Genomic DNA, 10,939 nt, shown 5'->3' on the forward strand with positions numbered 1-10,939 from the left:
GCAATACTATGTTCTGCTACTAGGGAATAGGATAACGCAGACAAATGAATGTTACTGACTGATTTGACAAATGAATGTTACTGGACTGATATGTTGGCTTCAGTCCATCTAGTTCAGCACTTTGTCTCCGACACTAAGGCCAGCCACAGACCACTGGGAAACTCACAAGCAGAGCATGATGGAGATAGACACCCCTTCTCTCTCTCTCTCTCTCTCTCTCTCTCTCTCTCTCTCTCTCTCTCTCGCCTTCAGTAGTTGGAGCTATACTGCCTCTGAACATAGAGGTTTCATTTATCCTGGCGAACAGCCATGCGTGTGTTTAAACCTTTGAAGAGCTACTTGGGTAGTGGCCAGCATGTCATCTTTGGTAATGAAGTCCACAAAGTAAATAGCACATAAGACGGGGATGTTCAGCCTTAGCCAAACTATTCCTTATATGTGGAAGAAGTTTGTCATACGATTGCTGCATCCCCTAGAACCTAAATCTACTCTTCTGAACAGCAAACTTTGGGAGTGTTTTGAGACGTGTCCAGCGGTTCTCCAAATGCCTTAGGTACCAGGGCAAGCAGAATTTTGTGTAGAGGGGTTTACCGGACTGAGAAAAGTTACTTGACTTTAAGCCAAAGCGAGTTGCAAAGTAAAGAACAGAAATCACACACGCACACAGCAATAAAGAACTTTACAATGTGCATTCATAGATAAATATACGAAGCATGTACCCCACTAAAAGGAAGACCAAAAAAAGAGGCCACAGACATAACTAAATAACCTCCAAATTAAGGCTTGAGGGGCTGGGTAAATAAAATTGGCACCTAAAGGCAAACAATGATGGTGCCAAGCTTGCTTCCCTCGGGAAGCCACCATTGAAAAGGCCCATTCTTGTGTCACCACCCTCTCTGCCTCTCTTGGAGAGAGCAAACACAGAATGCCCTCAGATGATGAGTGCAGGACCTGGGTTTGTTCTGGAGGGGAGAACTCCTTTAGGTGGTGGGATCCTGAGCTGCATAATGGTTCCCCCCACCTCTGCAGGCACGATAGGAGAGGTGTTGTGTCTGAGTTGGTTGGGAGAGAACTGGAGGGAGCTGAGATCAGCTGGGAAGTGATTAGGGAAAACCTGGTGGGTTTCGGTTTTGGTGCCTAGAAGAGGCGATGTAAGTCTGGGAAGGTGGAGAAGTGCAGAAGGCAGAGCCAGAGAGAATATCCATGTCAAATATTTAAGATAGAAAGGAAGAAATGGGACTCACCCCAAACCTCCACAGTAGAAGAATGCTGCTGGATCAGACCAAAGGCCTATAGTTCTGCATGCTGCTTCCCAGTTGGATAGGCCTCTTAGAAGCCCACAAGGGGGGCACGAGGGCAGTAGCCCTCTCTTGCTGTGGTTTCCCTGGCAGCTGATATTCAGAGCAGGGGGACTGTGCCTGTTACCCTGGAAACAAGGGCTCACTTCTCATTCCAGCTGTTGGACAGTGACCAGGAGCTCTATCGCAACTTTCCACTCACCATCTCGGAGCGTTGGCAGCAGGAGGTGACAGAGACCGTCTTTGACACAGTCAACGCAGAGACTGACAAGCTGGAGGCTCGCAAAAGAGCCAAGAACAAGCAGTTGGGCCACGAGGAAGGTGAGACCCAGGGCTGGTAGGACAAGTGGCAGTGGGTTTCCTCATTCAGGCTAGCTCTGCTCCATGACCCAGTCCTCCTCAGCCGCCATTGCCACCCAGCTCTGCCTGCCAGTTTGCAGGGCACCTGCTTTTGGACACTCTTGGCTGCAACACCCACTATGGAGAGAAGACATGGCTGGATGACTTGGGTTGTTTCCCCCTGAACTGTTCCCTTTGGTGTCTCCTTGTTTTGTTTCTTGTGGGGGTTTTTGTTTTGTTTTGGCCTGTCCTTGATGCTCTTCTCTTTGCCATTCCCGTACACAGATTATGCCCTGGGCAAGGACTGCATCATGCACGGCTACATGTCAAAACTGGGGAACCCTTTCCTCACACAGTGGCAGAGGCGGTACTTCTACCTCTTCCCAAATCGATTGGAGTGGCGTGGAGAAGGAGAATCCCCGGTAAGAGATCTTTCCTCTAAGGAAGGAGGGGAGGGGGAAATGGCAGGTTTGGGGTGAGGGTGGAGAGTCTTGCGATATACAAGTGGGAGAGCCTAGGTTTGTCTCATATGGGTTTGGGGCAGGGCAGGATTAGGCATTGATTGCAGTGCCTGGAGGATGGGATTATGTGGAGGTGGGCAAGGGATGTAGAATGCATGTTTAACCTGGGGTTATATAAGTGGCTCTTTCTTTGACCAAAGATGTTTTGGACCCTACAACAGCAGTCGCTGCTCACCATGGAAGAGATCCAGACTGTTGAGGAGACACAGATAAAGGATCGAAAGTGCATCCTCCTAAAGATCCGGGGTGGCAAGCAGTTTGTCCTGCAGTGTGACGTGAGTTTTTCCTCACATTGCCTCTCCTAGAAGAAAGTCCAGAGGTTGCCAAAAATTGGTGATGGGCAGCCCCCAGTTTCCCTTGGCATGGTTTGATGACTGGACAGGACTTAGGATAATATAGCACATCTTGACTGTTTGAAGTGTTTCACGTACATTATCTCAGTGATTCTTACAAGGCCTTTGTAAGACTGGGGACCATTGTTGTCCCCATAGTGCAAATGGGGGGCGGGGACTGAAGCTGAGAGAGAACTTTGCTTGCAAAACCCCACCCAGTGAATACATGGCGGAGGCAAGATTACAACCTGAGGCTTCCTGATTTCACGGCACTGTGGTCTAAACCACTGAGCCTAGGGCTTGCCGATCAGAAGGTCGGCTGTTCGAAACCCCATGACGGGGTGAGCTCCCGTTGCTGGGTCCCTGCTCCTGCCAACCCAGCAGTTCGAAAGCACGTCAAAGTGCAAGTAGATAAAGAGGTACCGCTCCGGTGGGAAGGTAAACGGCGTTTCTGTGAACTGTTGTGGTTTCGCCAGAAGCAGCTTAGTCATGCTGGCCACATGACCCGGAAAAACTGTCTGCGGACAAACGTTGGCTCCCTTGGCCAGTAAAGTGAGATGAGCACCACAACCCCAGAGTTGTTTGCTACTGGACTTAACTGTCGGGGTCCTTTACCTTTACCTTTTTATGCTACACTAGTTCATGGTCTTATTTCTGTACCTGAGATTAATAAAAATCCTGCTGAGGTCACATTCTACATGTTTGGCTGGGCTTGCCTAAACAAAACTATGTTAAGCAGGTGCTGAAAAGAATGCAGCCTGATGTCAATAAGCAGGGAGTTCCAAAGGGTTGAGTACTGCCATACTGAAAGAGCAATTTCTTACAAAGGACTTTATGTGACACCTGTAATGGTGCCAGTTCCACAGATTGAAGCAAAGTAGACTACAGTGGTACCTCGGGTTACAGACACCTCAGATTACAAACACTTCGGGTTACAGACTCTGCTAACCTGGAAGTAGTACCTCAGGTTAAGAACTTTACCTCAGGATGAGAACAGAAATCACGTGGCAGTGGCAGCGGGAGGCCCCATTAGCTAAAGTGGTGCTTCAGGTTAAGAACAGTTTCAGGTTAAGAACGGACCTCCGGAATGAATTAAGTTTTTAACCAGAGGTACCACTGTATTCCCAAGCTGTTAAAGGCTTTATATATAAATAGTGACACCTTGAATGGTAACAAATCAGCAACCAGTGCAGATCTCAGAACAGAGGTGTAATATGATGGCAGGATCTCTCTCCAGTCAGCAGTCATGCTGCAGCATTCTGCACTAACTGCAATTTCTGGATCGAGCACATGGGAAGGTCCACATAGAGCGGCAGTAATTCAGTCTTGAAGTCAACAGTGCCTGTGATTAAGCTCTCCTGGTCCAGAAATGACCATAGCTGTCATACCATATGCAGCTGGTAAAAGATGCTTCTAGCTCCTTAGGGTACCAGAAGCACTCAAACATTGTGTGCCTTCTCTTCAAGAAGAGAGCAACTCCATCCAAGGTGGACAAATGACAAATTTCTGTGACACAGGAAACACCCACGGTGCCTTCATCCTGCCAGGATAGATCGATAGTGGAGGGGGCTTGCTTACATTCCTGAAGTTTGCAGCTTGTTTTAGTCACTTGGAGGTATTAGGCGAACACCTTTCTGAAGTTGTGTTCTTGATTTGGTAGGTTGTTCTGGTCAGATGAGATCAGGGGAAGGGTTGATAGTCCTTTCTTGCGGCTGAATCAAATTTGAACCCTCAGGTGTAGGATGAATCAGAGGCACAAGTATCTTGCAGCTCTTTGTGTTTGTTTCTCATTCAAATCTGAAACAGATCTTTTCAAGTCTACCCTCACAAGGGGGTGAGCAAGTGTGGGGAGCTTAGGAGAGCCAAAAGAAGAGATAAGAGTGAGATGACAGAGCAGAAACAGGAAGTGTAAAACAGTTGTGCTTCCTGTTCTCCCTATTTAACTCGATGGCCTGTGTTCCCTTCCTGTTCTGTGATTTCTTGAATTCTATGGTCACGAGGTCCCCTACAGGCTACTGGAGGAGGGGGAGCCCCTTCTCAATCTATGGGGAGGGGGAATGTCCTGTTCAGTTAAGAAAGCTAGTTCACATTTTAGAAGACTATAAATAGAGCGGTGTGTGCTTTGCATCAAAAGGAGAAGAGAGTTCTCTACAACCAGAATAATTATATGTATTCATCAGATGTACAGAATATAGCTGAAGCTGCATAATTCTCTTAGAACTTGTTCAAGCCTAGAGGAGTTGGAGTAGCGTGTGTTATTGTATTGGGAGGCAAGGACTTTGCGTGGGTGCAAGAGGTTTATCCCTTTGCTGGAAAACCCATCTGCAGTGCAATCCTAAACTTGCCTATTCTGAAGTAGGCCCCACTAATTCAGTGGGGTTTTCTTTTCCCCAGGCAAGTTTGTGTAGCAGGGATAGCTAACCCACGGGCCAAATCCATCCTCAAGAGTGGATACACACACATACCTAGCCCCGAAATAAATTGACGGTTGAATTTGTGCTATTTTTTTAAAGCCTGCATTTTTGCTGAGGTGTCCCTCACTGTCGCTGTGATGGTCCTACTGTAGGCAGCCTAGCCAGCATCCCCAAAATTGGGTGCCTCTGCCTTGACCTTCCAAAGGCACCTCTTCTCCCTCTCTCATGCTGTTGATAGGTCTATAGTACTCAGGAATCTATATGTTTTTAACAAAGGCCATATTTTGAATTAAGGGAAGATTAATCATTGGCTGCGTCCATTGCCTCACTCCCACATGACCCCATATACAGGCAAGCACCTCTTTAAGCCCTCTCTGGTCCAGTATGAGCAGTCATAGGGGCTTTGGCAGTCTGCCCTATATTGTTCCCCTGAGATCTGGCTTTTATGCGTAAGCCAAGCGACAGGCAAATGTGACTGAGCAGTTGTGATGCATAAGAGGAAATCAACACAAGTAATATGTGTGGGGATTAAACAGCCTTTTGCCTGAGTGTTGGTCCATGCAGGAGAAGAGCATCCTAGGTGAACAGCAAGATGCTCCTTATGATCAGGAGCTGTGCTGAGAAACTCTTTACCTCTGGCTTCCTATTCCTTCTCTACAGAGAGAAAGTATTGGTGCTAATGGGCTGGCACAGAGAAGTGCCATTAGGAAATAATTCCTGAAAGCATTAACCATTTGTACACAGCTTCCAGAATTTTAGTCTGGTGGTTGTTTTCTGACAACGTTTAGAACATTTAAAAACAATCACATGCTTGCACAGCTAATGATGTCAAGGGGTTGCCAAGAACAGTATCTTCCAGCCGTCATAGGCCTGGTTAAACAGGAATGTTTTTAAGTTGCTCCCAAACCTTAATAATGAGGGAGATGGATGCATCTCACCAGGGAGGGTATTCCATAACCCCAGAGCCACCACTCAGAAGGCCCTGCTTCAGTAAGTGCCAACTGGGCACCAACCAGTTATGGCAGCACCACTCCCAAGCCGATTGTAAGGTCCAAGGCGATTGATACCCTCTCCTGCCCTGAGCAAAATAATGGCTGCTGCCTTGAGAGATGTCTCCTTTGTATTCTAGGGGGCCCTCATGCTAATCCTTTGCCTTTCCTCCTCCAGAGCGATCCGGAGTTGGTGCAATGGAAGAAGGAGCTGCGCGAAGCCTACCAGGAAGCCCAGCAGCTGCTGCAGAGGGTGCCCAAAATGAAACACAAGCCGCGCTCTCCGGTGGTGGAGCTCAGCAAGGTCCCTCTGCTCCAGCGCAGCAGCAGCAGCACCAACGGCCTCTGACCCTCCTTGACTTCCTCTCCCATCCTTAATTTATTTGGCTGGGTTTGTCCACCATCCCCACCCTCTCTCCTGTCTCCTTTCGCTGATCATTGTGATGTCCACCCCAGCCCCCTGGGGTATTATAGTGAGGGGGTGGGGCATCCAGAAGGTGTGGGACAGACTTCCCTCTCCCCATCCCCCAGCACAGGGGGACCAATACCCATTTGAGGGGAAGGAGCCTGGTTGGCAAGGTGGATGAGCGTCTACCCCACACACCCCCTGCCCCCCACGAAGGAAAGCTGGGATTAAAGCCCTGCCTCTAAATAGGACCAATGGAAGGAGATGCCCTGAGGTGTGCCACACATCTTGTGTCCTCCCTGCTTCCTCCCCTGTGGCTGCCAGACATGCGCTAGCGCACTCACGAGAGAGCCTGCTGGCTTAGGCCTTGCTCCCCATGGAGTGGCTGGCAGGGCATGTCCTCTCAGGTGAGTGAGTCCCTTCACACCAGCTTCAAGTGAAGAGATGCATCGGCACAACAACCCGTGTCCCCAGCCCCTTTTCTTTCCAACGCCAGGCTCTGGCGTACGGTTCCACAGCAGGCCCCCTGCAGAAAGGGCGCCCTGGTTCTGGCATAGATGGGATAGCTCAAAAGAGTGTATTTCCCGCCGCCCGTCACTCACAGAATATCGGCTAGGCAGCCACTGTGCCATAATCAATCCCCTTCAGCATTGGCTGGGTTTGCACTCTAGAGTGTGATAAGGAATTGCCTTGAAACTCTTACACTGTAACGAAAATGTCTAAGAAAAAAATGAAGGCTTGCTCCTGTTCTGTTCTCTTCCCTTCGTCCCTGAGTTCATGTCCTGAATCCTTCCCTACCACCCTCTTCTGGTCCCGCCAGTTGCCATTCCAAATCCTGAATTCCTGACCTGGGGCAGCGGCTGCTGCTGCTGCTCTTGCTGCCGCCTCAGAGTTGTGGCCTGCCCTCTGCCTTTTGCCACCCTGCTCTCCCAGGCATTCTCTTATCAACTGTGCCAAATTTCAAGATTATTGTTGTGCCCTTCCCAGTTGGCCCCGTGGAGTCTGCAAAACGTCGTACTCCCTGGGGCCGAATCTGGACAAGCTCCTTGCGTTTGGCTTGCCCAGTCTCTGTACTATTGCCTCTGAATCTTCTCCTTGGAGTGGGATGAGAACTGCCTCTTGCTCTGCTGTCTCTACTGCCAAATGCCCATCTTGCTTTGCTGTGGAAAGAGGGGAGGGGCAGCAGGTTTCATGCCAAAAGAGATTTCTGAGCTGCCTGGCCCCTCTGCTCTCAGGGCCTCTCTGGGCTGAGCCTGGAGTGGGGGGAGTGGGGGGGTGCGGTCACTGGAAGCTCGGCCTGGATGAGGCCCTGTGCCAAGTCCCAAGTGTCTGAAGGATTCTGTAAATATCTTTGTGCCAAGGGGGGGCTTGGCTGGGTGTGGAAAAACTAGGCCCATTCTGCCCCTCCCTTCCAGTATCCCTCTGTATTAACAGCTCCCCCCACCCACCACCTCCCCTTCCCCTAGCAGTGTTACGGTTTCTCCCACAGGATGGGGAGAAATATCAGGTTGAATTGACCCTGTACCCCTCCTCCTCCTCCTCCTCCTCTTCCCTCCACCTGCGGTTTAACAGAGGGGTTAAGGGTAGGTGGCTTTCGGTTGGGGATCAGGTCTCTCATCCCCATGGTGTCATGCCCCAAGCGCATGCGATTGCCTCTGCTGCATGCCCCCCCCACTCCGCCTCATGTGATGAGTTTTTGCCTGTTCTGCTACATGGCTCCCACATTCCTCCCAAGGCGATTGGCCCTGGGAGGGGGAGGGGTAGAGCGGGAGCCCCCCCTTTCCCTGCAGTGTTTGTAAATATTGATCTCTGGTTTGTCTCTCTGGGTTATTATTATGGATTTTTTGCCGATTTTTGAATGTGATTTTAATGAGTGGGATAAAAAGACTGTTTTTATAATAAAAAAAATCCAAAACCCACAAAGCTTAGAAAAACGCAGGCTCTTCTGTGGCTCTCGGCACCAGAATGCGTAAAACGTGTCGCTGATTAGATTGAGTTGGGCTGTTGGCTCAGGGTTGTCAACTCCAGCTTTTCCAAAGCTGGTATCCAATCCAGGTGTTTTAAGAATACAGCCTCCATTAGCCCCAGTCAACAAGACCAATTGTCACAGATAGTGGGAGCTGTAGCCCACCAGGTTGGGGAAGGCTGGTCTATGGCAGAATCCAGCCCCAAGACCATGGAGACTGAAGCTGGGACCATAGGCATGCAGATTGTGTGTTTTCCATGGTGATATGGGTGCTCCGTTTCCTTTCTCTGGAGCAAGGATGAGAAATTTTTGGTCTTCCAGGTGTTGCTAAACTACATCTCCCATCAGCCCCTGTCAGCATGGCCGTTAGTCAAGGCTGATGGGAACTATAGTTCAGTAACATCTGGCGGAGCAAAGTTTCCTCACCCCTGCTCTAAATTGAAGCATCCATTTAGGAATCTATGGTAGGAAGCACACAAATATGTCAAGAAATTCTTGCATTATAATAGGTGACCAACCAACTCTCTCCTATGGGTCTCAAGCTCCAACGTAATATAGTGCATCACTAACAAACCAAGTCCTTCTGCTGTCCCCATAGGATAAACAAAGTGGTGGGAGAACATTTCTGATATCCTCAATATTGCCATGCTTCACAAAAAAAAAAAAGGTTTCTAAGGGATACTCCAGCATAAAATAGCTAAATTAGAATTTATCATCAAATTCAGTTCTTTTCAATTTGGACCTAATGGGGACTGTGGTTCTCCCCTGCAAACATGGTATGGAAGTGCTGAATTAGCATTGCATAGTAAATGATTCATGCCCCACTCTTCCCATAGAACCCATATGGGGGGTTTCATGAACTACAAAAACTCTCAAAAAGGAAAAAAACACACACCTTAAAACACTAGCATCAATAAACAGCAAAGAAAGATCAATAGGATTATAGTGACTGCAGCTGAGAGTACACCAGTCTGTGCTTATCTTGTATACATTTGAGCTCTGCACAAAAAACGTCACAGACCTGCTGCAACCCTTTGCATTTTATAGCCTCTTGGACCCACTGTTTACATTTCCCCCTCTACAGCTATGTGCATGTATATATTATCTGTCAACTGAGGATAACACTTCATGCATCTGATGTCGTGCGTGCTAGTTCATGAAAGCTTCTGCCACAACAAATCATTCTTGAAGGTGCCACAAGACTTGCTTGTTTCTGATACAAGAGTCTCAATGAACTTACCAAAACAAACTGAGCACAGCTGGGCTGGAGCTTAGCACAACAGCTGGAATACTTTTCTCTCCATAAAAGACCTTCATGGCGCAGTGGAATTCCATTTCCCCATCCCTCTTAACAACATTTGATAATAATTTAATAGCATCTGTTTGAGGCAGAAGTGTAATGGGGAGCTTTTCACAATCTAAAGGAAGCCATGTTGGAGTAAGCTGCCCTGCTGAATTTCTGCCCATCACAGAACTCTTAAAAGCCAATGGAACCCTTCTCTGTCAAAAATGGAGAGAAAGACAGGCTGGGGTGTATGACTGGAGGTGTAGGGTTTATGATTCACAGAGCACGTTTCTTGACTCTTGAGAAGGAATAGTAACCTTTCCAAAGGAAAGGTTGCCTTGCTGTTTTAAAGGTGCCTCCTCTACACTTCCTGTACTGCATTTTTCTAGGCCTAGTCATGGAAGGCATGTTTACTCCATGACAGGTGAAAACAACTTCAGGTTTAACTGGGTGCCAACTACTTTGTTACTTCAACCACTGAACAAGTCTGCAACAAGGCAACACTTCCCCAAGCAGGTAGAGAGCAGGTCCTGCATGTGAAAACCTGAGGGAGCCATTACTGAAAGTCTGTTAGTACAATAATCATATCCATGTCTACTCAGAATAAAGCGTCACTGAGCTGAATAAGATTTATTCCCAGGGGGTATATTGGATGACCAATACCTGTGACCTAATACCCACTAAACACAGAGGGACTCATTTCTGAATGCACATGTCTAGAAATGTGTTTTTAGAAATGATTTCCCAGTCCTATATCCTTCTGGCTTGAAAGATGCATACACAAAACAACTTTAAATAAAAAGCAGTGGATAGTCCATATTTAGGATTGGAAGGATAGAGTTTAATTTCTAGAATGAGTTGTGTGAGGTTCAAGAAGCTTGGCTGGAGTCCTGGTTGTTCCTACTCAGTAGAGAAAGGTGCACTCTGCATATGCTTAGGTGCACTAGTTTATTGAACCACATTTCACAGCTGAGCCCTGGCAAGGCAAACAGCCTAGAAGGCAGCTCCAGGTTTCAGTTCGCCACTAACCAGAAGCCATACGCAACCACTCTTGGTGCGATTCTTATTTCCCTGAATAATAAAAGATGCAAGGGGAAGAAGGCTCTCTAACTGAACATGATCCTACATGTATCTCTACTCAGAAGTAAACTCGGCAGAGCTTAATAGGCCCCAAACCAATGGATTCAAGTCGCAAGAAAGGAGATTTTGACCAAACTAGGAAGAACTTCCGGAGAGTAAAAGGTGTTCGGACTCCAGGTGAGGTGGTAGACTCGCCTTCCTCGGGAGGTTTTTAAGCAAAGCTTAGATGGCCACCTGTCACGTATGATCTAGCTGAGATTCCTGCACTGCAGGGGGCTGGACTAGATGACCCTTGGGATCCCTTCCAGT

The 10,939-nt window shown here is 48.1% G+C and overlaps 1 protein-coding gene across 2 annotated transcripts in view; it reads left to right on the top strand.

Annotated features, from left to right (window-relative positions):
* GRK2 (G protein-coupled receptor kinase 2) overlaps positions 1-8,233 on the top strand; it is a 43,143-nt gene extending 34,910 nt beyond the window's left edge. The window contains exons 18-21 of one of the 2 annotated variants that reach the window (XM_083513877.1): positions 1,457-1,619; positions 1,923-2,059; positions 2,299-2,433; positions 6,072-8,233. In XM_083513877.1, coding sequence (XP_083370003.1) covers positions 1,457-1,619; positions 1,923-2,059; positions 2,299-2,433; positions 6,072-6,242 — 606 coding nt within the window. In that variant the 3' untranslated portion in view covers positions 6,243-8,233. The remainder of the gene's footprint in view (positions 1-1,456; positions 1,620-1,922; positions 2,060-2,298; positions 2,434-6,071) is intronic. The other variant, XM_083513878.1, reaches the window with a different exon arrangement.
* Positions 8,234-10,939: the final 2,706 nt, after the last annotated feature.

The sequence above is a fragment of the Podarcis liolepis genome (assembly GCF_965112155.1).
Source record: "Podarcis liolepis genome assembly, chromosome: 1".
Taxonomy (NCBI): domain Eukaryota; kingdom Metazoa; phylum Chordata; class Lepidosauria; order Squamata; family Lacertidae; genus Podarcis; species Podarcis liolepis.